Source organism: Colletotrichum siamense (assembly GCF_013390195.1).
Source record: "Colletotrichum siamense strain Cg363 chromosome Unknown KSG_Cg363_contig07, whole genome shotgun sequence".
Lineage (NCBI taxonomy): Eukaryota > Fungi > Ascomycota > Sordariomycetes > Glomerellales > Glomerellaceae > Colletotrichum > Colletotrichum siamense.
Window position 1 is genome coordinate 471,115 of NW_023501020.1, and position 26,372 is coordinate 497,486.

General features: G+C 48.0%; 8 protein-coding genes across 8 annotated transcripts; 3 read left to right on the forward strand and 5 right to left on the reverse strand.

Moving 5' to 3' along the window:
• Nucleotides 1-143: 143 nt before the first annotated feature.
• Nucleotides 144-1,410, reverse strand: SAT4-2 (Satratoxin biosynthesis SC1 cluster protein 4; the record flags this gene model as incomplete). Its single annotated transcript, XM_036642313.1, has 3 exons — nt 144-606; nt 660-1,141; nt 1,201-1,410. 3 exons carry the CDS (start codon nt 1,408-1,410, stop codon nt 144-146), a joined length of 1,155 nt encoding a protein of 384 aa, XP_036492118.1.
• Nucleotides 1,411-5,225: 3,815 nt separating this feature from the next.
• CGCS363_v010465 (uncharacterized protein) lies at nt 5,226-6,814 on the reverse strand (the record flags this gene model as incomplete). The annotated part of the gene is made up of 5 exons (XM_036642314.1): nt 5,226-5,776; nt 5,846-5,910; nt 5,962-6,341; nt 6,401-6,480; nt 6,535-6,814. The coding sequence occupies 5 exons, from the start codon at nt 6,812-6,814 to the stop codon at nt 5,226-5,228; spliced, it is 1,356 nt and encodes a 451-aa protein (XP_036492117.1).
• Nucleotides 6,815-8,252: 1,438 nt separating this feature from the next.
• CGCS363_v010466 (putative oxidoreductase) lies at nt 8,253-9,447 on the reverse strand (the record flags this gene model as incomplete). Its single annotated transcript, XM_036642315.1, has 4 exons — nt 8,253-8,892; nt 8,949-9,021; nt 9,085-9,317; nt 9,374-9,447. 4 exons carry the CDS (start codon nt 9,445-9,447, stop codon nt 8,253-8,255), a joined length of 1,020 nt encoding a protein of 339 aa, XP_036492120.1.
• A 1,160-nt stretch (nt 9,448-10,607) lies between these two features.
• Nucleotides 10,608-11,593, forward strand: CGCS363_v010467 (uncharacterized protein; the record flags this gene model as incomplete). The annotated part of the gene is made up of 3 exons (XM_036642316.1): nt 10,608-10,965; nt 11,137-11,474; nt 11,543-11,593. 3 exons carry the CDS (start codon nt 10,608-10,610, stop codon nt 11,591-11,593), a joined length of 747 nt encoding a protein of 248 aa, XP_036492119.1.
• Nucleotides 11,594-11,915: 322 nt separating this feature from the next.
• Nucleotides 11,916-13,633, reverse strand: sorD-1 (FAD-linked oxidoreductase sorD; the record flags this gene model as incomplete). Its single annotated transcript, XM_036642317.1, has 4 exons — nt 11,916-12,389; nt 12,460-12,962; nt 13,027-13,064; nt 13,137-13,633. 4 exons carry the CDS (start codon nt 13,631-13,633, stop codon nt 11,916-11,918), a joined length of 1,512 nt encoding a protein of 503 aa, XP_036492112.1.
• Nucleotides 13,634-15,053: 1,420 nt separating this feature from the next.
• CGCS363_v010469 (Trichothecene 3-O-acetyltransferase TRI101) lies at nt 15,054-16,379 on the reverse strand (the record flags this gene model as incomplete). Its single annotated transcript, XM_036642318.1, has 1 exon — nt 15,054-16,379. One exon carries the CDS (start codon nt 16,377-16,379, stop codon nt 15,054-15,056), a length of 1,326 nt encoding a protein of 441 aa, XP_036492111.1.
• Nucleotides 16,380-17,304: 925 nt separating this feature from the next.
• lact-2-0 (Beta-lactamase domain-containing protein 2) lies at nt 17,305-18,468 on the forward strand (the record flags this gene model as incomplete). Its single annotated transcript, XM_036642319.1, has 1 exon — nt 17,305-18,468. One exon carries the CDS (start codon nt 17,305-17,307, stop codon nt 18,466-18,468), a length of 1,164 nt encoding a protein of 387 aa, XP_036491502.1.
• A 4,892-nt stretch (nt 18,469-23,360) lies between these two features.
• dap (D-aminopeptidase) lies at nt 23,361-26,231 on the forward strand (the record flags this gene model as incomplete). Its single annotated transcript, XM_036642320.1, has 3 exons — nt 23,361-24,724; nt 25,407-25,882; nt 26,227-26,231. The coding sequence occupies 3 exons, from the start codon at nt 23,361-23,363 to the stop codon at nt 26,229-26,231; spliced, it is 1,845 nt and encodes a 614-aa protein (XP_036491503.1).
• Nucleotides 26,232-26,372: the final 141 nt, after the last annotated feature.

A 26,372-nucleotide genomic window follows, 5' to 3' on the forward strand; every position in this document is an offset into this window, starting at 1 on the left:
GCCAAAGCTGAAACAACTGGTATTTGACGGATTGGGCTGATATTGCCGCCCAGATCCAATGAAGTCCCGATTCGCCGACGCTTACATGCCTATCAGAGTCAAGAATGATGTTACGATATACTCTCATGATCCGTAGCAGCCAATTATATCCTGCCATTCACGTTCTTCTGCCACTTTTTCTTCACACATTTTACGTTTTGTAGTTCCACGTCAGCCCGTACGTCCACCTCGTTCCCCCTCGTTATTAGGAATGGGCGCTTCCCGTCGGCCTGTGCGGCCATTTCGTCTTCGATGGCGATGGGCGTTGACGGAAGCTCCGGCCCCATCGGTGTTTCGGGAATTTCGTGGAACTTGTCTTTGTTGTGGTGCAAGATGGATCGCTTCGAGGGCGAAGTGCTGATGGTCTTCGTAGTAGCCCTGTTCGTGGTGAAGAGTCGTGGCACCTTCTGTAATAACGGCCGGAGTGCTGGGAGACTCGCGCAAAGAATGGCGCAGAATTCTTCAATGATGGACCAAATGACGATGTCGACATTGTCCCAAGTGGTATCAAATGTGCTGGAAAACATGACGAGATATTTGAGTCTAACCATGGTCGTGATGCATGCACTGTGCGTTGTTAGTCGGCGTTCAGCTTCCAACTTGGTGTCCTCTCAACTTACAAAGAGCCCAGACTGAACATTAAGCCTAATGCAATCTTCTTGCGAATATTGAGCTGAAGCTTGTACAGCTCGGGTATCGGTAACACCAAAATTACGAGATCCTCCACGATGCTAAATACCGCCCCAGCGTACCCAATGGCTGTGACGTCCAAGCATTTGCGGTTCGAGTTGCTTCTATCCCATATGGAAGAGATTGGCGTGCATTGAAAGACGATAGTGAGCAAGAAGATCAGGCCGTGCAGTAGCAGAAACATGATGAAGTACCGGACCGTGAGTTGGAACCATTTCGCCGGGAAGATGCGCGAGAAGAAGAGAAGGATCGAGATCTTCGCAAAGACCTGGATGAGGATATAGATCTGCTGGACGGCGTAGAACAGCTTGATGAGTTTCTCGCCGGAGACGGGGTCGACGTTCCAGTAATGGGTTCCGAACCCTAGATCGGCGCTCGCAATCTCGATCCCTGCTAGGGCAGCTAGAAGAATCTGACCCCTCGTCAGTTTCAAGTTCGTCCAGTTAATGATGAATTCTTGTACCAACTTACCGTTGCGAATATCGCCGTCCAGTCGTCCCACCACAGGCGACGAGTGATCGTCCATCTCGAAAAGCATCGTAGCGCAACAGCTGGGAAGGTAATAACCGACAGGGCGATGGCGATGGTCTTGACTTCTTGACTTCTCGACTCTTTCGGGTACGCGGCGCAGAGACTGCCCAGAAGTTCCGCAGCGGCTAAGCAAGTTAATTCATCCTTCATGTACAGATCATCTCTTGAGCCGGGTTAACTAACATATCTGGTCCTTGAAGTTGCAGCTAAGTTGCACGCACGTCGATAAATCCGACTGAAGATCAACATTCGGACATAGGCACTCCGAGACGGTCGCAACCGAAGTCAAGTTGCAATTTCCCTTCGTGATGGTTTGGGTGAGGCATGGAAGCTATCGTGGTTCTGGTCAGCCCTACCACTTGATCGGAGAATATTGGTCGTGGTCCACGGTGGGAATGCAGGGAACGATGCAGGGAAGCAAGCAAACAGGCACTTACAGAACAACTGGGGACCTGGGAGAGCAAACCCGTAATGCTCTGCGCCTCAACCGCCGAGATCAAGAACCACAAAAGAGACAGTGACAGCAGCAGCCATCGGCCATGCTGCCGCTGTCTCGCATTCCTGATCATCGCCTAGATATCTCGAGTGAAAGCATGCGCGAAGAACAACAAATCGACATGGGGAAACATCAAAAACCGCGAAAGGTTCAGAGTGAAGAGACGGGGGGGGATGGCAGTCAAGAAGTAATGGAATCCACTTCCCACGACGACGGCCCAGGGGGGTCGAAATTCCGCCCGCAACGACCCTGCTTGAAATGAACGAACCACACCTTGTCTGCCCGGCTGCCGCTGAACGACGAAGAAGAAACGCAACGCAGTGGGCAGCATTGTGCCCCTCCGACTTGGTCTATGGTGTCCATGGTGTGTAGCCAAGACCGTAGGCAAGTAGACGAGACGCACCGCCCACCGGCGCAATGTGCAGCAGCTGTGTGATATGGCACACACACAGGCATACCGCATTCCACAATTACCCACACACACACTTACACCAACCAGCTGCCAGCATCGTGCTGTGCGTCTTCTCTGCTCCTGCAGTGCACCATCTAACACCGACGCGGCAGACTTCCGGGCGATATTAGCCAACAGGGCTAGTCGGCCGAAGGACCACCAGGAGGAACATGCAGGGAATCCACATGGCGCCAGCTCTCCCTGACACACGCTTCTGCATGAACCCTGTACCGGCGATGGTTTAGGACCAAGAAGCAAGCTGTCAATGCGTCTAGAAACAGCTGTGTTCTATTGGATGTGGGACGCTGCTCGACTGGTGGTGTCCCCCTCCCGCATGTCGACCTGCTCTAATTGTCTGTAGGCGAGGAAGACCAGCCGAAGAGACTGCTTCAAACGACCTCAACTGCAACCTTGGGATACGAAAATGTGTCGGCTAAGGGACGGGAGGTGGTATTGGGGTCGGGTTGGGGGCGATGAATCGGGAAGATGTTCCCGGTGATGGGCGGGAATAGGGCCCTGTCAGTGCGGGGGGCCGATCAATCACTAACGACATGCCAAAATAGGCGTTCCACACTTCTCTATCTCTCTTTTTCTCCGCCCTCCCTGCTCTGCTCTGCTTCCTGGTCAGTGTGGTGCTGGAAGAAGAGCGATCTGCTCGGGTCCTAGCGCATTTGCTATCTCATCTCAGCCAGGGGCAGCTCGTTGCTGACTGGCCGCCGACTTGAGACTAGAACCATCAACGCCACATCGGCAACGGCTACGGATCGAGCCAAGTCTGAACTGCACGAGGTCTGACCGAGGTGCTGAAGAACAATCCACATGACTCGGAGGCCAGGGGGGGAGGGCAAAATACCCAGGTCTGGAGCGACAGCCTGGTCTGTCATTGTCATGTTGGGTCAAAAAGAGGAAACAAAAGGCGCGTAGGATCGTCCATCAAACCCCTTCAGGATTCGGATCCCTGGACTTGATTCTCCATGTTCTACATGCGTTGGATGATGCAAAATCCATTATCAAGCAGCGCAGCCCAGGCCATGGACAATGCAGAAAATGGGCTTTTCGAAGGTTTCCCGCGAGGACGGGAAGGGCTGCCCTCCTCTACGTGTTCCATTCATTCCAGAAACCCCCCTTGGGCATAAAGTCAAACAAGAGCGCAAGCGAGGCGCGCATCTTCTCTGCGTGGCTCTCTCCCCGACCCTCCAAGACGCCCTAAAAATGAGCCGAACGACATCAAACCATGGCCGAACTCTGTTCGTTCGACGGCACGCCGGCGCTACAAAACTACTAGCGTAAGGGTCTCCCGCCGCCTGGATCAGCCGACGACGCAATGGTCGTTGAAGAATTTCCGGAATTAGTCCTGAGGCGGTTCACCATCCGCATTGTGCCTGCATGTTCCATCCGCGCGCTAGAATGCCCAGGTGTCGCAGGAACACTGAGAGACAAACGGCAGGATAGAGTTTTTCTCTGCTTCCAAGAAGCTTCTCCCGTTCCGTGTTTTTCGCCCCCTCAAAGTGCAGCATACCTTGATCCTTCGAGTCGTCATTCCCGTCGTGCCGGGCGCAAATGCACGTCACGACAGGAGGATCGGATACCGGGTTGTCTCCTCGAGGGCATTCGCAGCCGAAAAAGGCTGAATAGTAATCCGTCCGCGCTTCGACTGTCCATTTACATCCTCTCTTTAGCTGAACCGGTCCATTTAACCTTTGACCAGTGTGATAGATGAAGCATGGGGTTTCAGAAACCTCCCATAACGAGGCGGCGGAAACTCCGCGTCTGACGGAAGATGTCTCTGTCAGCGAGGTCCAGGCCGGTCTTATTCCCAGAATCTTCCCCACGCAGCTGAGCTTCTTCGTAAATAAGCTGCGGACTCCTTGCTACGAGATTGTTTGATCGTCGAGCGGGTGCGGAAATCTTTCCGGGCTGGGAGAAACGAGGGACTTCCTGCTTGCTTAACACCACAAATGCTGTATCAGCAGTATTCCATCATGCGGCTTGAACGAAGCGGCACCAAAGATTGCTTCAAGCCGGTCTCGCGAAATGGTTTTTGAGCTATCAACATGCCATACTGTACTTTTGCCAATTTCTTTCACCTCGCCTGCAGCCTTAGTTTCAGCCGCAGCCCTACCGATCACGTCTGGCGATTCAAGATACTCAGATGACCCTCGTTTCTCAACCTGTCAAATGTCTTCAGACAATTCTTGCTAGTCGGAGTCCGCGGATCCGCAACGGTTAAGCAGGCAACAGAGTCATCGCAAACTCAAGCTTGTTCGTCCGCTATCCCTATCCCTACTCCTATCCCGCCTGACATTCCGCGGTTCAGCATCACCCGCAAACGCCCCGACCACAAGATGGTCAGACACACGACCCAAAAAGGCCGGGCGTTGGACCACTTCAGCAGGAGGCCAGACCGCGCGTGGGAACGTGCCGCCTCCCTCAAGATCGAGAAGCTTCGAAGATCACCCCACGACTGATCTCAGGCCTGATCTGAGAAGCAAACTTTGACGTCCTCGGGGTCCTGAAGCGCCCGATGGGTTTTGTTCGGAAACGTGTCGCCCTTCACGGACTACTTCCGTTGGCACGCGGATAAAGCGGGTGAATTTTTACCAACGGATGCATAGAAGGCCATACCGTGTTCCACCGGACGTCCCACCGGAACTTTCCCCGGCTCATAGACATTCATGGTGTGGTCCGTGAGCTCCACAATGGGAAGTCTTCGGCGCCGGTTGCCTCTCGGCCGGCGAGCCGATCACCTACATGGAAGCGCCCGGATGTATACCACGGCGAGACAAGGTCTGCAGTGCTATCTGACTCATTTTATTGCTGATGTTGCACCCAAAGCTCGATCGATGAGGCCGTTGGAAGTGGTATTTGTTTTCTAGTATCCCATTCTAAACATTCCGCTTCGTTCATCCATCTGGACTTGCATGTTCGTCCATTACCGACATTCCTTTAAACTCCATCGCTAAATCATTCGGAAATCTAATACCGCGCGGAAACGTAGGAAATAGGCCCACACCATGATCACATGGCGATTCCGAGAACTTGATCTGCCTTGGACGACTGTGGGCCCCTATTAAAAGTACGCCCATACATGTCAACGCGGGGGCTGTTGAAACTCATGTCATGGCGCCGATGGTATTGTTTGACGGCGGGTGGCGGCATGAAGCCCGGCATGCTGAAAGGCAACGGACCGGGCGGGGCAACGGGAAGGCGGGCTTGACTCTGGCGTTCGTGGCGTTCCTTCTTCTCCCTGAGGCCGCGTTCGGCCTGCTCGAGCTTGAGCCAGTGGAATTCCGATACCGTCGTCGTCTCTACAGGCTGGTCCTTCCACGGCGTGGCCATCGGCCGGATGACTCGGGGAGCCACGGCACGGTTGTGGGTGGGCTTTCCGGGCCACACGGTATATCTCGCCGACCTTCCGCGTTTCTTGCGAGGCTTTACGAGGTCATCGTCGAAGTTCTTCCTTCGATGGGCGCATCTCGTGAAGAGAGGGACGATCGGCGGTATCGAAATACAGACGATGGCGATGGTGCACTCGGCAATGGAGCACAGAACCCAGCTGACCCAATTGTCTATGAGGATTCGGAGTCAGTATCTGGACGTGTAATGCAGTTGACTCAGAGTCTAGGCAAAGCACTTACACGTGACATCCACCTCGTTGAGAGTTTGTAAGAAAACAAGCTTAACTATAATGGCAGCACACGCACTGAGAGCCCGTCAGCGTCTATCACATTAAGGTTTGCGATGAGCAACTTACAGTCCAGCAAAGACAAAGAGAATAGTGAGCGCAATTTTCATCGTCGTTGACAATTTTTTCAACCTCCAGAAATACGGCAAAGGTGCCGTGCAAAGCAAAACATCAATGGCAATACCGATCGCCGTGCTGACTTTCAAGAAGTCGAAGAAGGGGTAGCAAGACGCGCCGCCGATTGTCGTGTCCCAAGCCGCTGAGACCGGCTTGCACTGAAAGATTACGGCAAACACGGACGCGACAGCGAAGCCACCAGTGAGAGCTGCGGCGCCGTGCATCGCGTATCGCATGGTGTTGTTGGTGATGTATCTGAGAAAGGAACATATAGCTGAAAGTCTGGCGAAAGCGATTGCACAAGGGTACAGCGTGTTCTCGATGTACATGATCTAAGACAGGGTCAGAATCGTGAGCTCGTCGATATCGATAGCTGCGTCGATTCACTTACCATCGTGAGATTTCTTGTGTTTTCGGAAAGAGCCTCGAGATCGAGATTCCAGTAGTGTTGTCCCAATCCCCAATCCATTGCTGACAGTGTCATCATTAGCGCTGAAGGTTTCCAATGATACACTAGCAACATACCTATGGGTAAAAGCGAGCAAATGCCAAAGGTGAAAAGTGCCGCGATAATAACCAGCACATCGTCGCTGAAGAAGTTCCTAGTCACCGTACAGCGGACGATGACTCGAACAGGTAGAAACAAGCCAACAAGAACAAACGCCGTCAAGTTCACTGCCCATATTACCGTTACCAAATTCGACTTGTCAGTAACCTCCCCATTCGTGTTGATCGGCGTGGTGCCGTTGAAAGTGATGTTCGATAAGTGGACCAGCTGCGGCCCGTTTCCGTATTCGAGTTTCATGATGGGCATAGGCAAATGTTCATCGTCGTGTAAGCCAAATCGTCTGTACAGGTGAATAGTAATCGATAGTCAATATCTGTTAGTAATAGTGAAAGGGAATGGAATAGAATTACGAAACAAAAGAAGATTCCAGAGTCAAGGAAAACGTGTTCACCGAGCGAAAGTGCGCCGCGTGACGGGAGGGCGCCGGCATTTCTAGACTTCTTGTTTTCTCGGGTTTCGTTATGACATCAAACAACAGAAGCCACGCGGTTTCACGAGTGATGAAAAAGTGTATGTGCTCCTTTACGCGCCATGAAGGACATTCCGCCGAGTCGCCGCGTCAACGGGAGCTAGTCGTAGCACTGAAGCTATGATTCCGAACAGCTGCAGATGCGCGTGCGTTCTCGTGAATCCTTCGCGCCATGTGAGCTTTCCGAATGCCCTCAGATTGGTCTGGGCTCTTATCTTTCCATGGTTTGGTACTTCCTTGCGTTTGCGAGCTCGTTATGCAAGATGCAAACGCGAGATCGCGATGATGGCCGCTGCATCTCGCCCCGACAGATGCCAGCGCAAGCGATGACCGTTCACATCGTGGAAGACGCCAGTCAGCTCAGATGAAGTGCCACAGAGAGACTCGGTCTGAAATTAGCAATTTTAAAGAAACGGCTGCTTGTAGCTCGGCGAGATTGAACTCTAAAATCACTTAGTCGTGGGGGATCCTAGGCTAGTACCTGGCTAAGGCGCGTGCATTGATGGTTTAGCTCGCATTTCTTCTCCAAGTACGGCTCACCTGACGACGCCAGAGCGTCTAAAAGTGGTGTTTGGAGACGAAATTTGCACGTGGAAGGCCCGTTTCCATGAGCCTTGGCTGGTAACGAAGTGCCGCGGAGGATGATGATCTACACGGGCGCGCTTTTGACGCGTCGGCAATTCATGCTCGTAGGGCTCTGACTGCATAGGGATAGTTCATGGTGTCTGGTGGATGCAAGGTGTAGTGCTGAAATTCCCGATGAGACGATGAAACTTGCCATTTAGAAGCAACTATCCTTGAAACGAAGATCTCATGATAAGGCCGAGAAGGAAATGTCCAGGGGTTGGATGAAAGTCTCCAGACTGGCCTAGGTACCATTGACGTGTTTTTAGTGCCCTAAATGCACACCGATTCTGACGATGATCAGGAAAGCTTCCATAGCCGGGTTAGCTTCTGACGCAGCGATGTTGAATACTTCGAGCCAGTCTGGTCCTGCACATTGAAAGATCTCCTATTCAGAAGTCATCAGAGTTACGATGAATTTCGAAACATGTCAATTTATCAATCTAATCATACTCTGTAATATCTAGCCTCATTGCTGGCTAACGATCACCGGACTGTCTCATCAAACTCCAGAGAGGCTGGTCAAAAGACGTCGGTGGTTATTTGTCAAATAAAGACGCACATGAGCAAAAAGAGACATCACTACCAGTCCTCCAGCGGAGAAAGCCCAACATCGGCGAGATACTTGTTCACTTCGCTGGTTGTGTTGACCCACATTCCCTTGATTTGCTTTTCGTCCTTTGACACTGGATGAGGCTTCACAATTTCTCCAAAAGGCTCCAGGTATTTCCCCTTGAAGCTTTGAGCGTTATCGCGGACCGTCTTTGCAGTAGCTGCGAACAACGGTGTCACGGTACCTTGATCAACCGTCAGGAATGATGAGATTCTGACAAGTGAGAACACGAAACCGCCAATCTCCTTGCAGCCGTCGCTGTCCACGCCACCGGGGTGGACTGAAATGGAGAGGATGGGCACCCCCTGCTCATCCATTAAACACTGCAGCTCCTGCGCGAACAGCAGGTTGGCAACCTTGGCAGCCCCATATCGAATCATGTCCACCTTGAAGATGTGCCGGCTAGCGAGTCTCCAGTGCAGTGGGTAGTAGGGGACGGGCTCCTTCAGGAAAGACGAAGAGTCGAAGACAAATTTGTAGTTCTGCGGAAACATGGCATAGTTGACGTTGGAGCTGAGGGTTATGATTCGTACGTCGGAATTCTTTTCCTTCGTGGCGTTCTTGAGGAGCGGGAGTATGCTGTTCGTGAAGACGAAATGGCCAACATGGCTTGAAGGGTGTCAGTGTATGGTTACGGCAAAGATGACCTGTCGCTTGTTGCTTACCAGACCGCCATGTGCCATTCCCAACCAGGGCCCGCCGTCTCCGTTGAAGCAGTGCAAACGCCAGCATTATTAACTGTGAAAACGCTGTCAGATTAGGCATATGCCCGGCCACGCGAGGGGAGGAGGGTCAGCCCACTCAAGATATCCACCTTGTTCTCCTTCTGTTTCAATTCTTCAGCGGCTGCTCTAACGCTTTTCAAGTTTGACAGGTCAAGGGGTAGCCATATCACTTGATCCTGGTCGAGTTCCGGGTTGCTGATTCGGATGGCTTGCCGGGCCTGCTCCGCCTTGTCCTCCGTCCTTGCCGTGAAGTACACTCTCGCACCGTGGAGAGCCAGGTACTTGACGGACGAAAGACCAATGCCTGAACTGGGACAAGTCAGATCCCGTGACGCTCAATGACACGCATGAGTCGACCAACTTACTTCGCGCCAGTCACCACTACGACCTTTCCCTGAAGGTCCGGCATGTCAGTCGACGGGCTCCACGTGTCAGGCATGTTGACGGTCAAAATGAATCAGGTTAGCCCAGGAATTTCGAGTGTGGGGGTGGAGTGAGGTAGGAAACGTGGAATAAGGTGATCCGAAGATCGAGACTATTGAGCAAAGTAAAATCATTTGTATTTATTTCTTCTGGTACGGCGTACTTGTAACCTCAATGCCATTGATACCGCGCAGCTTGACCCATCGTGAGTCGGGATTCTTGAAGATGCATTTTCAATCTCGGAGAGAAAGGCACAAAGTCATTCCGATATCAGGTAATCAGTCAAGCCGGCCAGACCAGAACAAGAGGCCCAGTCAAACCCCTTGTCGTCAAATAGTGACTATGCCTTTCTAGGATACTGCTTTGGACCAATGAATCACCCTTGTCGTCATCCAACAGTACTAGTTTGCCAAGACCGTCCGGAGTCGGGATGATTGCACAAAGAACCGACAAAAGACGCCAATTGGCCAGCCTGATGTTTTCGTCTCCGCTGAGTCCACATGCCGCCCCGTTCCGTCGGACACGGCGCCTGAGAGCAAGGGAGGGGCAACAATTGAGGGGATGTAAGGGATGTGGATGCTCGTCGTTGGTTTCCACCGACCACCAGCAACACCAGGCAACGCAGCAAGCTTCGTGTTTTTGCTTTCCCAACAGTGTGAGCTCAATTTGCCGCAGAAGTCCCCCTTTTTTGTTTCTCCTCTCGACCATCATCTCAGTCTTTCGCCGCACGCCCCCTCCTCACCGGTTCTATCGTGTTGGGCTTGTTGGAACTTGGATTTTGTTTTTTTTTACCCGTACCTCGAAGGCCAAGCAAGCAAGGACCTCTGTGCCACCACACACATTGTCCCGAATAGGCATATGCGCTGCTAGCAGTCGCCTGATTCTTCCAACAGCGTGTCACTTTCCAACTGTCGTCCTCTCACGGAAGCACTCACGTTATCCTGAACCCGCTCCCTCGGGTCCCCAAGGAAGCTGACCGTTACCGGGACCCCTCTTTCGTCCACCTCTCGTCCAGTCAGGTGGCCTCAAATCTCTCATTGCCGAGGGGACGCCTCTGTGAACGAGGTCGTGCGCACGGAGGAAGGAGAGTCAGAAGAGCCAGGGTCTGCTCCAAGGGGCGTGTGTTTGTTTTGTTTCCTCGGAATACTGGGACCGGCCCTCATCGTTACGCCGGACATGTCGCCGAAGCAGAAGGCCAGCGACGCGGCGCCGGGGAAGCCGTTCATTTTTTGCCAGATATCGCACCCTGATGAGCAGAACTCGTCCACCTGGAAAAGGAAGGTCAGGTCCCATGCGGCCAAGAACCCTCAGGCCAGGCGTCTCTCACGAAGCAGCAACGGCTACCTCTATAATGGAACCCAGGTCCTCAGAGCACTGGAGCCACGACATGCCATGTTGGCCTCTCGGTCAGGACCATCGGCCGGCCCATTTTGGGCACCGGGACCCGTCACGCTGCTGGACGCTGGGGACAGAGACCCCTTCAACGTGTCCAAGGTAAAGAGCAGTAGCTTCGAAAAGGAGCTGTGCAAAATTTGTAAGTGATTGGTTACCGACAGTCCGGGTCCAGGGGTGTTCTCACACACACGCGAGAGGTGTCTGTACTTTTTCAGATGCACCTTATCCATCATCCCACATATTACACACCCTGGATGCCTGTCTTACATCCCATTCATGCAAGGACAGAATGCTAACTCACACTGTTCAGTCATAGAAGAAAACGTATTAAGCCGGATAGGACAAGCACCTGGCATGGGCCTTGACATTTCCCCTGCAAAGGCCAAGCGGTTTTGGACTGCCGTATCTCAGCACTGGATCCGGCAGGCAAACACAGACATTGGCATGTTTGCCAGTGTGTGCCTCTTCTCATGTCGGCATATTTACCTCAAAATGGGTGCTACACACCCTGAAATATTGGAGACTCACGCAGAGATGTATAAAATTGCGCTTCGCGAGAATCTCACGAGGTGTATGGCGGTGAACATGAGGGATAAGAACATCCCCGACGACACGATAACCAAGATGATGGCGCTAATATCCGACGACGTAAGTCTTTCCGACATGTCAGTTATCACATGCGGTGCCACTGACAGTGATATGCAAGACATTATTAGGGAACATGGAACAGGCTCTCCAGGATATGGAGTCCGCAGCAGACCTCGTGAACCTGCGAGTTGGGTGGGTAGATGACACACAGCGGCCAGAGCGCGACCGTACTTTGGGGGGCCTGGAGATAGTATTTTCGAACACAAGTGATGCGGAGGGGGCTCTGGGTGGCGTTGTCTTTGGAAGCGATGGCCAACCATCTACCCGGAAGTCCGCATCGAAGTCGAGACAGAAGCAATTGGTTTTTCACGTTGGTAGGCAAGGATGATGAGATATGGATGTCAAAGTATCTGATTATGTTTATAATGATATATGTCTATGAGTTTTCAACTGTTCAATCCCGCAAAACTTCATCCGCTATCTCTGCCCCCTGCACTGCCGTTATGAGCTCACACCCTGTGGGTATGTGAACAGACCCTTGGGGTCGTATTGAGCCTTGATAGACTTCAAGCGAGGCAGGTTGGCTCCGTAGTACTGGTTCTGCGCGTCGGCGTTGCTGAGCTGGGAATCGGCGTAATTGGCGTAGCGGCCCCAGCTGCCGGCGGCAAGCTTATTTGAGACGGCGGCCATCCAGTTCTGCATAAAGCCAACGCCCTGAGCGGTGTTGGTTGGGTATGCAGAGCCGGACGACGAGTCGTAGAACTGCCACAAGAGCAACTTATCCCGATGAGGGTAAGCTGTCGAGGACGCATCGATCTGAGCAGTCTTGGAGTTCTTGCCGCCGTGGACGTCAATCAAGATGAACCAGCCGCGGTTGACCGACTTAGCCTTGCTAGACAGGTAGTCGACGAAGGCCTTGAATCCGTCCTTTGGTACCTCCTTGGTGATTAGGCTTGATGCATAGAAGGTGTCGGTCTATCCAATGAAGATGGGTTAGCACACTGTGCCTTAAAAGGAAGCATAAGACATGCAACGCCGAACTTACAGCACTTTGTGGACCCGTAACGTCAAGGGGGTCGCCGCCGTAGTGCTCCAACTGGCCAATCCAGTCCGTCTGCTGGATGTCGGCGGTGTCAATGTCGATGTTGACAGGATTGAGCAAGACTGACAGTGCGTCGCGGGTCTGGTCCTCGTCGCCGAAGTAGAGGCCGTTGATGTGCACGCCGTCGAGGTTCACGGCGGCCTGCATGTTCATCTCGGCGGGCATGTCGTTGGCGGCGTACTTTTGGAAGGCGACAAGGATGTTGACGAGCTGGTTGTTCTTGTTGTAGGGGACAGGGACCGAGAAGGTGGTGACGACATCGGGCGCCTGGAAGGTGTTGAACTTGAACTCGGTCACGATGCCGAAGGACGACCCGGCTCCGCGTAGGGCCCAGAACAGATCGGCGTTCTGCGTGGTCGAGGCCTTTACGATCTTGCCGCTGGCAACAACAACGGTCGCTTCGATGATCCAATCAAGGGCCAAACCATATCCATGCGAAGACAGACCTGATCGCCCCAATTAGCGAATGTCGAAATATGACGTAGGGGAGAAGCAATGTTTGCGACTTACCGTATCCGCCGTGCAGAGCGTGCCCGGAAACTCCGACTCTGACCGGGATAGTCTTTCATCAGCTTTCTTTTTCCTCTTTCAACGGGGCCTTTGTGTGTGGAGAAACTTACCCGGGGCAACTGCCGTGAGAGATCGCGCGTCCACCTTGGTTGAACAGTTCGGTCGCGACGTGACCGAGACGGGCACCAGCCTGGACGACGGCGGTGTTATCGGATTGAAGGGTGACGGCGTACATCATGTCGAGCTGCACCACGACGTGGCCGTTCTCGCCGCCGAACCCGGACGACGAGTAGCTGTGGCCGCCGCCCCTGCCGGTGACCTTGTACCCGTACTGAGATCCACATTTCACGGCCGCCTGGACGTGGCTCGGATCGGTCGCGACCACGATGATGGCCGGGGTGAAGGCGATGCGGGTGTTGTACGGTGAAGACTGGGTAGACCAATCCCCGGAAGATTGGGTGCTGATTGGTGCCTTGGCGGCGTTGAGACACCCTTGGAGGGTGTTTTTCGATACTTTGCTACTGGTGCTGACATCTTGAGGCAGCGGGTTGGCTGCGCACAAGGGAATGGCGGCGGTCGCCAAGTAGAGAAAGACTGAGGACCGCATGATGGATTAGTAGATTAAAGATAGTATATAGGGTTTTAAAGAATGGACCCTATTAGACTTGATTGATTGATAGAAAGAAAGCCCAACATATTGATGATTCTCCACGTTGTTTATATTGTTCCCATTCATCCCGCGGAACGAGCTGTCGGGTCGCCTGTCTGTTCGCTGTTGCCCGGAGCCGGTTGCTTTCCAGCCGCCATCCTCCGGAGATTCCTAGCATGACCGCCACTTTGTCTTTCAAAAATTCGTAGTGAAAGAGTGATCGACCCCGGCTGTGTAATCCACATGCGCCCAGTAAACGAGGTTTGGGCTGACCCGTGCTCAAAGGCGCAGAGACTAGGGCCCAGTTGTGAGTCGGTGGCTCAAGATCGTGTGTTCGAGGTTTGGACGCGAAGGGCTTAGCTCGGTCGGGGATCTACGAGCGAGCCCAAAAACACACTACGGCCGGACCAAACCGCTGGTAAAAGACCCCTTATTCAACCGCAACAGGATTCAGACTTCTTTTGAGGCGGACATCCAAGCTTTCCAGGCTTGAGATCACCCTTCAGCCGTAGTCTATGCCAAGCAAGCTTAAACAAAGCTCGTCCAAGTGATGACTGCTTTCGCCAAACACCACGACCATTACCTTCCTGATCGCGACCAGAGCGCAAGACGTTTCTAGAGTAGCCGGGAAATGTGTCTGACAAGTAAACTAAATCTTTTGCGAGAATTTCTGAAACAAGGGAAAGCTTCTGCCAGCAAGCCATAAGCAGGGGCGGAGAGGTCTCGCCAATCATTGTAGTATCGTTCCTGCAGAACGATAAAGCCCGCAGGAGAGGTGTAAGACTCGGCTCATTGAATTGAGTGAGCTCCAGGGTTTGGTCTTTCTGAGCCCAGTTATGAACGACACGTTGTACGAGAACGCCATAAGCGGAAGGAGGGCCTATCATGATAACGGGATTCCACACTTCTCGTATAACACGTTGCTTACATGCAGAGCAGTATCAGGCTCATATTCGAGCTAACTGAGCATAGCCAGCAACTACGTAGTCAGCCACTTGCTTATGCCTTTCCGACCGGTTACGTCACCTGTCAATATATCGAATACGAACCAGATCATTTTACGTTAATACGACAGCCGCATTCTTTGTCAGCGAATCATCTCTTCAACAAGACTTCGCAATAATTTCAGTCTTCAGCGGCCTACCTGCAATCAATAAACGTACCCTCTGCCCATTCGGGGAATATGACCTATGATAACATGACATCATGAATACTCATAGTGGGCACGAGTTGTGTATGAGCATTTATTCTTGTCTCGTAATGCCGCTCTTTGTAGCCCAAGCGTATCGTTTGATTGATCATGACTCTACATTCTATTCGGCTTGAACATCTTTTACCTCCTCATTGAAGTCTCTCTTAATCGTATTCTAACCGCCAGCTAAGGGATATACGTTGCGTAATTAGTGAACGTTTCGTCGGCCCTCAACTTCTCCATGTCCTCGTCTCGTATACAAATAGCCAGCGCAACATCCCCATCCGGCGTCTTCGGCATCAAGTACATGAGGCTCTCCACGGGCGTGAACTGCGGCCTCTTCACACACTCGGGTTTGCCGAGGCCGAGGCCAAAATCGTTCTTGTACAAGTCCATCTTGACCCACGAGCTGAAGAAGATGTCCTTGTAAGGTTCAGATGACCCCGTGAAGGAGAAGACAGTCTTGTCCGCGGATCGGTCCAGCACCGTTGCGAAGGCACGAAATTTATTGACCACCATCTGTGGGTCGGCGGAAGATCGGAAGGCGGATGCAACCTCGCCTAATGGTGCTTCTATAAGCTTCTTGAGATTGAAAGAGTTGTAGGTCATGCTTTGGCAGAGCCCAGGAAAGGTCTGCGGCACATTGAGGAACTTGCGAATGTCGATGGCCCGCGCAAACTTGACTTCATCCTCGTCATTGAGACGAGGAGCGCGAATTCGTGATACCGATTGCCAAATGAAGGCGGTGACTGCATCGTCAGTGCTGACGAATCCTGACTTGATCGTCTTCATAGCGAGGCTCTTGAGAGATGAGAGCGAGCTGGCTGGGAAATTGAAGTAGGCCCATCCACACTTTGGCGGGTCCGCGGGAGCTCCCGCGATGGGTTCAGTTTTACGGAAGGCTGCAACTTCGGAATCGGGGATGTCGTGGTCAAACAAGGGAATGATGTTGTGCTTCGGCATGTTGCCGGTGGTGATCTCCTCGGCGGTGAAAGGCTCATTGCGGCATGCCTTCGATAGCAAGTGAATGATCTGAGTCTGACCGATACCATCTAATGTCTGATGCTGACCCAGAAACGTGAGAATAACGCCACCGCGGATGAATGTGGCTTGCGTGATGAAGACAGGTTCTGGCTCTGACGCTAGCGCGGGGTCGATGGGCAGGGTCGGCCGGGGCGCAACGACGCTCTCATCGAGCATTCTGAAGGGAAAGTTGGCTTCCTTGAGACCCTGCATGGTTGGTGCTGAAGGGTCGCTCCGAAGGTCTTTGATGACCAGGGGTGGTGTTTCCTTCAACGGTCGAATCTTGAAGACACCGGTGTTGCCTTCGCTGGCGCCTTCGTTGACGACCTGGCCTGCGATCCATGGGAAGTTCTCGGCCAGTCTCTTGAGTCCATCTTCAAGAGTTCCGGTGATTTTTGGGTACAGAGAGCCGTCGTCGACTGCAAAGCAGATTGCGATTTGGGTGTAGATGTTGAGCCCTGACTGCTGACCCTCGACCGGCTGGTCCATGATTGGGGACTTGGTTTGGGTGGTGGTCGTGGTTGTAATTAGGACGGCTTCTGCCAATTCAAAGGAATCTGCCAAGACCTCGGACGATGTTGGCGTTCCTAGAGCCGATGCGCGTCGGAAGTAGACAGATGGTTGGATGTTGAAAGAAGTGAAGTCGTTTTGTATTGAGTCCAGTTGAGATGTCAACTGGAAGGCGCTACCACATCAAGCAGGGTCGACCCTGGAAAATGGGCCTAACGCTGTAAAAGGCAGCTGCAGCCCAGCCATCCAAGCTTATGATTGACTCACTTGTCAGCTTGTTCATGATGACTCATAATTGCTCACCCCAATCTGACATACACCGGTTGATATGGGGCAAAAGCGCATGTGCATAATTGGAAAATGAACATCTCAATTTGCAAAGGCCAAGAAGAGATGTCTTCGTCGACTCGGGTCGGGATGAAGGTGATACGCTCAGGAACAGCACCGTGAGCTGAACAGCTGTGCCGCATTAATCCATGAACCGCTCCGGGGTTCGAATCCTTCTGTAAGACAAAAGACTCGCCCTGCGAAAATTCAACGGAAGGCTGCTACGCTAAGCCTGCCCAGTCGTCTTAGCCCCAAGTTCCACGGTGCGTTGGAGCCCCGGCGCCGATGTGGGCGAGCCTTCTGGCTTCCGGGCGGCGGTGCATCGGTGTCAAAACCGCCGATGTCTTTTTGAGATTACGGCCGGCGAGTTAAGAGTCTTTCCGGGTTGAGTCTACAAGTTCTCGTATTTAGATCTCAAGCCTCTGCACATTGTGCATCTACCAAGAGCACACATCGACACACACTGCGAATGCAAGCCATCGCTTCTTTGAAAACTTCATTCTAGAACAGTTAATTCTGGCATACGAAACCAAAAACTCGACATAACAGACGCTGTTAACGACACAAAAATCATCAAATGGCTGAAATACAGGGCACTTGCGATCCCAGATTCGAAGAACTTCGCGCTCATCTGAAACAACTCGTTGACTCTGGAGAAGAAGTCGGCGCCGCGATCGCCGTCAACCTCGACGGCCAAGATGTTGTGGATATTTGGGGTGGTTACGCCGACAAGGAGAACAATCAACCCTGGAACAGGGACACCATCGTCAACATCTTCTCCACCACGAAGAACGTCCTGAGTCTCGCCATTCTCATCCTCATCGACCGCAAAGTCTTCTCAATCTACGACAAAGTCTGCAAATTCTGGCCAGAGTTCGCCGCTAATGGCAAAGAGAACATCGAGATCCGCCATATCCTCTCGCACACATCTGGAGTCTCAGGCTGGGACGCCGACCGTCCACTTTCATTTGAGGAGATCTCCAACTTGGACGAGGCCAACGCCAAGCTTGCCGCACAAGCGCCTTGGTGGACACCGGGCTCGGCTTCCGGCTATCATACCTGGACTTTCGGCCATCTTCTCGGCGAAATTGTACGTAGTGCAACCGGGAAAGCACTCCAGGAATTTGTGATGGAGGAGATTGTGGCGCCTCTTGGGGCGGACTTCCAGTTCGGTGTTGCGGAGCGCGACCTGCCACGAACATCGGACGTCATCCCGGCTCCTCTTCCCAAGCTTCCTCCCGGTGTTGGCCCTCAACCTGGCTCAATAACCTTCAGAACAATGAATCCAATGCCTTTCCCGTCAAACTTTGCCAATGGTGCATCATGGCGTCAAGGCCATGTTCTGTCAGCGAGTGGACACACCAATGCCCGAGCTCTTGCGCGGATTCTTTCAGCCATCGGTCTTGGCGGGAGCGTCAACGGGAAGAAGTTTTTGTCGGAAGAGACGATTGACAAAATATTCGACGAGCAGTCGAATGGAGTTGATTTAGTTACAAACATGCCTCTCCGATTCGGTATTGGGTACGGAATCACTGGTGACGGCAACACAGCCGTAACCGAGTGGCTGCCGAACGGACGTGTCTGCTTCTGGGGAGGAATGGGCGGCTCTTTCGCTGTCATGGACCTGGACAGGAAACTGACCATTACATATGTCATGAACAAGATGTCAATGACGGGACTAGGCAATGACGCGTTCAAGGAATATGCGAAGATCATCTACAAGGCGCTGGATCAGGCCTAAGTGATGAAAGCCAATGGGTTGCTCATTGTTTAAAATTAACCATGCCCTCATATTTTTTAATAAGCCTTCTACTTGCTTTTCTACCAAGCGCACTGGAAAATTGATCAAAATAATTTATCGTCTGTATGAAATGAGTCATTTCCCCATGGAAGGCTTTTCCCATTATATATGCGTATTTCTCTGCGTATGTATCGCCGGGGGCTCTGAAAGTAGAAAAAAGAAAAGCGTGAAGCTCAGAGGCGGTCCTCCCCATGCCATATCTCAAGATGCATCCCGCCAATGGTAGGAGGCGCGATGCTTTCCAGATGGTGAAACTGCAACTCCAACCACAGCTCAATGAAGCGGTTCGATCTCATCTTGAACCAGCCAAAGTACTGCTGGGGCACACAGCTGCGGTCTCGACCGACGTGTCGCGAGGCCACATAGTCTGCCTCGACGCATTTGATCCAAAAGTCCCCGCTGGCGACGTCGGTCAGCACCTCGCCGTCGGCGACGAAGAAAATCTGTCTTAGAGCCCAGCACGCGTTCGAAAGTGCCTTGCCCGTGCGGACATTCTCGGCGTGGACTTAACGGAGATGATCCAAGTCGGCTCCCTGGAGCGTTTCGGCGTCAGAGTGAACGCTGACATGGAATAGCGACATCAGCTTCTTTGCGGCCTCGACTTCTTCCTCGTTCTCATCGGTGTATCGGCCTTGGATCTGGAGGCGTACGTGGGTACGGACATCTTCCACGAGTGCCTCCCACGCCCTGTCCACGTCGGGGCCGCCGTAGGCGGTGCGGTAAATGTTGAATCCCCATTCCTTGTAGTCATGGTCTAGATTCTCGTCTGGGTCGTCGATCTGGTCATCTGGAATTTCGAGCAGGGAAGTGAGCAGGTCTGGGAAGAGGGGAGGGTCATCCATAGTCGAAGATACCAGGACAACTTTTTTTTAAAGAAAGGTTATAATAGCAAACAGCGCAGCACCCCATTTAATCCTATTCAATTAATTCAACTAATCAGCTAATTAAAAAAGAGCTTTTTTCGCAGTTAATTAGCTAAAACGATAATACCCTCGTTTTAGACGTTTTAATTAATCTAAAGTTAGCTAAAAGAAAGAAAATCTAATTTTTAGACTAATTAGGATTTTTAAAAAATTTAATAAAAAAATAAAAAAGTTAACTAGATATTCTTTTCTAACTACTTAAAGTTATAACTTTTTAAACTTTTATATTATAATTAATAACTTAAGTTAGTTTTAAATTAATATTTCTATAATTCTCTATATAGTAGACTTATTATTAGCTTATTAGGTTTTATTATAATATATCTCTAAAAAAAAAAAAGGTAAATAGTTATAAATATTAGTTTAATAATACTTTTAAACTAATAAATACTAAAATAGAGCTAAATACTTCTTATTAATAAGATTAATATTATTAAGAAGTACTAAAAGTACTAGAAATATGCTTTTTACTATATTAACTTAATTAATATATTTTTAGCTTCTTTATTAAGGTTTAAAAAAAGTTTATTTTTAACCTCTTTATTAATTTTTAAAAATAACCCTTTTTTAATATTACTAATAATACTACTACTATTATTACTACTATATCTACCTCTATATTTTAAAGCTCTACTTATATATACCTCTTAGTATCTTTTTTAACCTCTTACTTATTATTATAATATTTATATTAGTTTATAATTAATACTTTAATTACTTTATTAACTATAATATATTAACTCTTTATAGGATTACTATTTAGATCTATACTTTATTAATTATTAGTAATATATTAACTATTAATTTTACTACTTATAGTAGTCTTAAAGCTTTATTTTATACTATATAGAAAGGTTAACGCTTTATTAATATTAAGTATATCTTAAGGAAAAGTAGCTAAAGCTATACTTCTTAGATTAAGAATAAAAGCTTTTTTATTTATAAGATCTTTTAAAGTAGTACTTAAAGTATATTACTTCTTTACTCTACTTTTAACTATATTAATAATATATCTAAGTAATATTTATTAGATTTATTAATATTATAATAAAGCTAAATATCTTAATATACTTTAGAAAGTTTCTATTATATTTAATACTAAAGTATACCTTAAGACTATCTATTATATCTTTTAAAATTAATCTTATACTAAGAGTATATTTAATAATAATTCTAATAATAATAAGCTTCTATCTAAGTATTAACGTTTTATTCTTATTACTATACTTTAAAGTAAGGTTTTATAGATTAAAAAGCTAGCTTTTAAGTTTATTATTAATATTAATAACTTTTTCTTAATATTTAGTAATTAATATATATAGTATATATTTAGCTTTTTTAATTATAATATTTTTAACTAAATATATTAGTTAAAGTTAAGTTAGAAAACTTTACTTAACTAACTTTATACCTCTAAAAAAGTATAGATCTAAGTAGAGATATAAAAAGCACTTACTAAAGTTTATATATTATTTAATCTATAGACCTCACTTAATTAATATATAATTATTATTATTTTTAGCTACTTTATTAATAAAGTAGGTAAGTAGATATAATACCTCTTAGCTTTTTATTATTAACTTAGTGCTTACTTTAGTAAGAATATTACTATTATTATTTATATTATTCTTAGTAACTAAAGTTTATTTAATAAGGTTAATATAGCTATTTCTAATAATACTATAAATAATAACTCTTATTTTAAAGCTCTTTTCCCTTCTCTTTTACCTATATATATAGAAATTAACGCTAAATAATATTAAATTTAATATTATAATTATATCCTTAACTTTATTAGTTATACTATTATTTATAATATTAATAATAAGGTATTTAAGGAGGAGTCTAACTTCTTTTTTAGTCTTAATAAAACCTAAAAAAACCTAACTTATTAGAGGTAAAAAAGCTTTATTAGTAAGTTTTAGAATATTATTAAGTATATTAGATTATTACTATAATAATCTAAAAGCTTTTTATTTATTAATAATAAAGTTAATAATAATAATAAGACCTTTACTTTATAAGAAGAGTTATTATAAGAGCTAAACTTAATACTAAATAATACTACTTAATAGAACTTAATATATATAATAGTTAAGTATATCCTATTTAAATATAGCTAAATTAATAGTTATATACTTTATACTTAAAGCTTTAAATATACTATAGATTATATTTTTAATAAAGATACTTTTACTAATAAGGATTAATAGATCTTTATAAAGTTAAATAATATATTTAAGCTACTTTATAAATAGATTAAAAAATATAAGAACTAAAGTAAAAGTAATAAGTATAATTAACTTTAAAAGGTTTTAATAAGTATAGAGTACTTTTTAGATTAACTTAAGAACTAATATAAGCTTTATAATACTCCTACTAATAAGGAAATTAACTTTATAGCTACTTAACTTACTTAGAGTTAGTTATAATAACTATTTTAACCTATAAAGGTATTATAATACTCTTTAAAAGCTTTAATAGTAGCTTTATAAGTCTTATTAATTAATAGTATCCTAACTTATATTTAGTCTAATTATATACCTTTATAATACCCTTAGCATAATATTTTTAACTCTTATAGCTATTTATACTTATTAATTATTAATAGCTAATAAGTACTTAATAAATACTATACTAAGCTTATAAAGTCTCCCCTCTATATTACTATAGTGATTTTATATCTTAGCTAAAACTTATAATAACTTAAAAAATACTAAAATATACTAGAGATTTATAAATAGCTTTATAATACTTAAGAAAGACTTTAAAAGTACTAAAAATAATAATATACTAAGGGATCTAACCTTATTAATTATTAACTTTATCTAAAGCCTTAATAAGCTACTTTTTTATTATTTATTATTACTTTAAAAGCTAAGGACTTTAAATATTATTAATAATTAAATAGTAAAGTTTATAATACTACTATTAATAAAACTAATAAACTAAAATAATACTTTAACTTCTTAATTATTAAGCTTATTAATAACCTTATTTAGTAGTAGATTTTATATTAATAGACTTTCTTAATATTTAATAAACTTACTCTTAATATCTTTATTATCCTAATAATAATAATAAATTATAAAAGAGTATTTAACTTTATTAAGTTAGTTCTAATATTATAGAAGCTATTAATAAAGCTTTTATAGTTTAAGAAAACTTAATATTTCTAGAACTAGATTTAAAGTAATAGTATTACTATTAGTAGCTACTACTTTAAATAGAGGGGTTAATAGAAAGCTATATAACTTTAGATTATTATATAATATAAGTTTAAACTTTCTAAAAATATTATAAGAGCTTTACTAATTTCCTATTTAGGTAATTTAAATTAAATTAAATTAAATTAGTTAAAATAATTAAAAGTATTGCGAAAAGTTATTTAATTAGCTAATCTTAAGCCTCAGTTTTAACTTAATTAATTAGTATGCTGCGCTGATGGCAAAAGGAGTGGGCTGATGATGCGTTTCCCCCCCTTTTTTTCTTTAGGTATGTTGAGTAGTGGATGTTAGAAGTCGGATGTAGGAATGCACCGCTGGGGTGTATGTATCTTGTATCTTGGCCCTTGAGGAAACAATTTAGAGTAAGGCGAGCCGCTGTAGGAATTAGGATTTGAATCACATATTAGATAGTCACTATCTTGGTCCAATTTTGGTCTCCCAGCCCTCTCCGTGAAATCATCAATAACCTCATGGTGGGGTGAATACGCCGAAATCTCAAGGAATTCCGGTGTCATGCATAAGGTCACATGATTGAACACAACCATTGCCAGCGCACGCTGATTTGATGGGTCGCTTTGATAATCCTATCAAACACAACCCACCGCAGCCTTAACTCTATTGACTGCACATCAACTCCCAGTCTCCGAAACCACTTGATCATAGTATTTATCATACAGCAAGGATGCCAGTGTCCGAAGAAGTCACAAAACAACTGCTTGACGGCATCCCGTCCCGCGTGCGGGGGCCGGGCGGCGCAATCGCCGTGCTCAAAGACGGCAAGCTCATCGGGCAACGGGTCTGGGGCTACGCCGACCTCGTCCGCAAGATCCCCATGACCGCCGAAACTCTGCTGCCAATCTGCTCAATCTCAAAGCAGATGCTATGCGCTCTCATGTACGATTTGGAGCACAATCCGCCCGCCAGCTTGGCCGACAAGGGTGACGTCAAAGCGAAGTTCTCGGACAAGATGACAGCACTTCTGCATCCAAACCTGACCCGTGACGGAGCCCTGACGATTGACCATTTGGCCAACAACCAGTCAGGCATCCGGGATTACTGGGCTCTAAGCGTGCTATGGGGAGCCCAGCCGGAGGACCGCTTCTCGATAGCGGACCACAGCAAGCTCATGATCGAGCGACTCCAGTCGTTCCACTTCGAGCCCGGTATGGAGTACTCATATGCCAACACAAATTTCCACATCTTGGGCCGAATCGTGGAACAAGTGGCTGGAGATTCGATCGCCTCGTTGCTTGAACAACGCATCTTTGGCCCGGCAAAGATGAAGACCGCACGGCTTGCGGCCGATACTGCACAGCTGCCGCCTCCGTGTGTCGGATACGAAGGAGATGAGCAGCGCGGATTCTTCCCTGCCGATAACAAGATCGAGTGGGCTGGCGATGCCGGCGTTGTTGCCTCCCTTAACGATATGATTGCTTATGAGCAATACCTGGACCGCATCTCGACCGAGCGGGGTAGTTGGTATGAAGCGGCCTTGAAGCAGCCGTTGTACAAAGACGGGACACCGGCTGGTTATGCCCAAGGGCTGGGCCACGGCAAGATTGAAAACGTGAAAGTAGTCGGCCACAGCGGCGCATTGCGCGGTTTCCGTCTCTACCGAGTCCATGCTCCCGAAGAACGGATCTCCGTTGTCGTCTTGCTCAACCACGAGGGCGGCTCAGCAGCGCCAGCCGAGGAAATCATCCGAGGCCTGCTTGATTTGAAGAAATCAGAACCTGCCCCGGTTGACGCAGACTCGAGCTGGTTCGGCACGTTCCTCGACGAACAGACGCAGCTCGCCATCACCGTGTCCCAAGGCGCGAAGGGCAAGGTCAACATTTCCTACGCCGGGTCCGCGGAGGCGATTAACCTCAAGGATCCGAAGCACGCCGAGTCGCCTGGGATGGTGGCCAAGATCGATGGGAATCAGCTCAAGATTCATCGTGTGAAGGAGAATCGGGCCCTGAAAGCGTCCCGCATCTTGCAAGCAGGGACGGTTAATTACTCTGCGTTTGGTGGCGACTTTCACTGCGCTGAGATTGATTCGACGTTCTATTGCCGAAACGAAGGCGGGATGCTTTTTGGTTCATTCAACGGCTATCTGGGACACGGTCCAGCTCATCTTATGAAATACATCGGACAGGACGTCTGGTTGATGTCGTGTCCGCGCGGGATGGATGCACCGGCCCCCGGCGATTGGACTGTCGTGTTCCATCGAGGAGACGGTGGTTCTGTATCAGGTGCTACCTTCGATTGCTGGTTAGCTAGGAAGCTGGTGTTTACCAAGTCTGTAGATATTCCGCGGAGATAACAAGTCTTTGTTTTCTTCTCTCTGGCTCTGGACAATGTGCATGCAAAGCACCTTGACGAGTGGTCTCTTTGTGTGAAGTCATTGCGTCCCTTTGCAGAACTCTATGATTACACGATCAATACTTAATCGATGTCCATAAACAAAGACTTTGAGACATATGGTTCTTTGTGCGCTTTGCTCGTCTTTTCCAAAGTCTTGTTGTCTCGCAACTGATTCTCTGTTCTTTCTCAAGTATTACGATGGAAAGATACATGCTTTATCTTTCAGTTGCTTGCATACCCAAACAACTTTTATAAAACTTGGATGAACCTAGATGCATCGCCTTTTGACAGGAAGCTTCTGACCATTACCAACTAGCTGACAGACTACAGATTTACATATTCGAGTAGCACGAAGATCATCAGACTAACAAATATCTAGAACCAGACAAAACCTGAAATCATCAACGACCATGTGCCAACAGCTAGAAGAGCTCCTCGTCTGCTGCTCCTCGGCCTGCCGCTCGGAGGAGCACGGTATCCGCCTACCCCTCCTCCGCCTCATCCCAACACCGAATCCGTTCTACGTCCTCTGTCAAAAGGCCAGCCAGATGGGCTACCGCCCAGACGCCAACTGCCTAGGCCGCCTGGTGTTGAGCCAGCGTCCCGATCAATGCCCCGATTATCGCGCAGCCCCCGACGCCAAGACTAACAACATCCTCTCATGGACCGCATCGCGAGACATTATGACACGATCCAACTTCCCAACCCACATCCACTGCGCCGCCTGCTTAGGTATCGGTCACGGCGGCGTGGTAAACATCCAGCCAGCCTACATGCAACCAATTGGCCAGACAGGTGCGATGCCGCTTCATATCACCATGAACGTCACTGGGGTCCGCAATCGTTGGATCCGAGGTGAGTGGACTTGTTGCTCCAAGGGCGAGTGTCAGCCCGGAAACCTCTGTGAGTATCGTGCCGCCGCTGTTATCGCGGCTATGCAACAGAATGAACTCGCTCAAGAGCGCGCACGAGCCGAAGAGCAGGCTCGGCAGGAAGCTGCTCTCGCTCTCTTGAGCTTAAGTCAAACTGGTATTATTTTTCCTACCCAAGCACCTCATCCTCCCCAAGCCCCTCAGCCCACCCCTTCAGAGCCGGCAGTTGATCCAGAGGATGGCATGGATTTTGAATATGACATTCCGCGCGCGGATTCTCCATCGCCTGCTAATGATGTAGTTGATGATGATGCTAACCAAACACAGGCTGACAACGGCGAGGGATCTTCTTCAGATGCACAGCCCAAACCATTTGGTGTCGCAGAGAATGGCGAGGTTATTTACGATTGCATTGTGGTTCGAGACCCTTGCATGAATGGTTGTGAGAAGTGTAATTTTGGGAGAAATAAGCG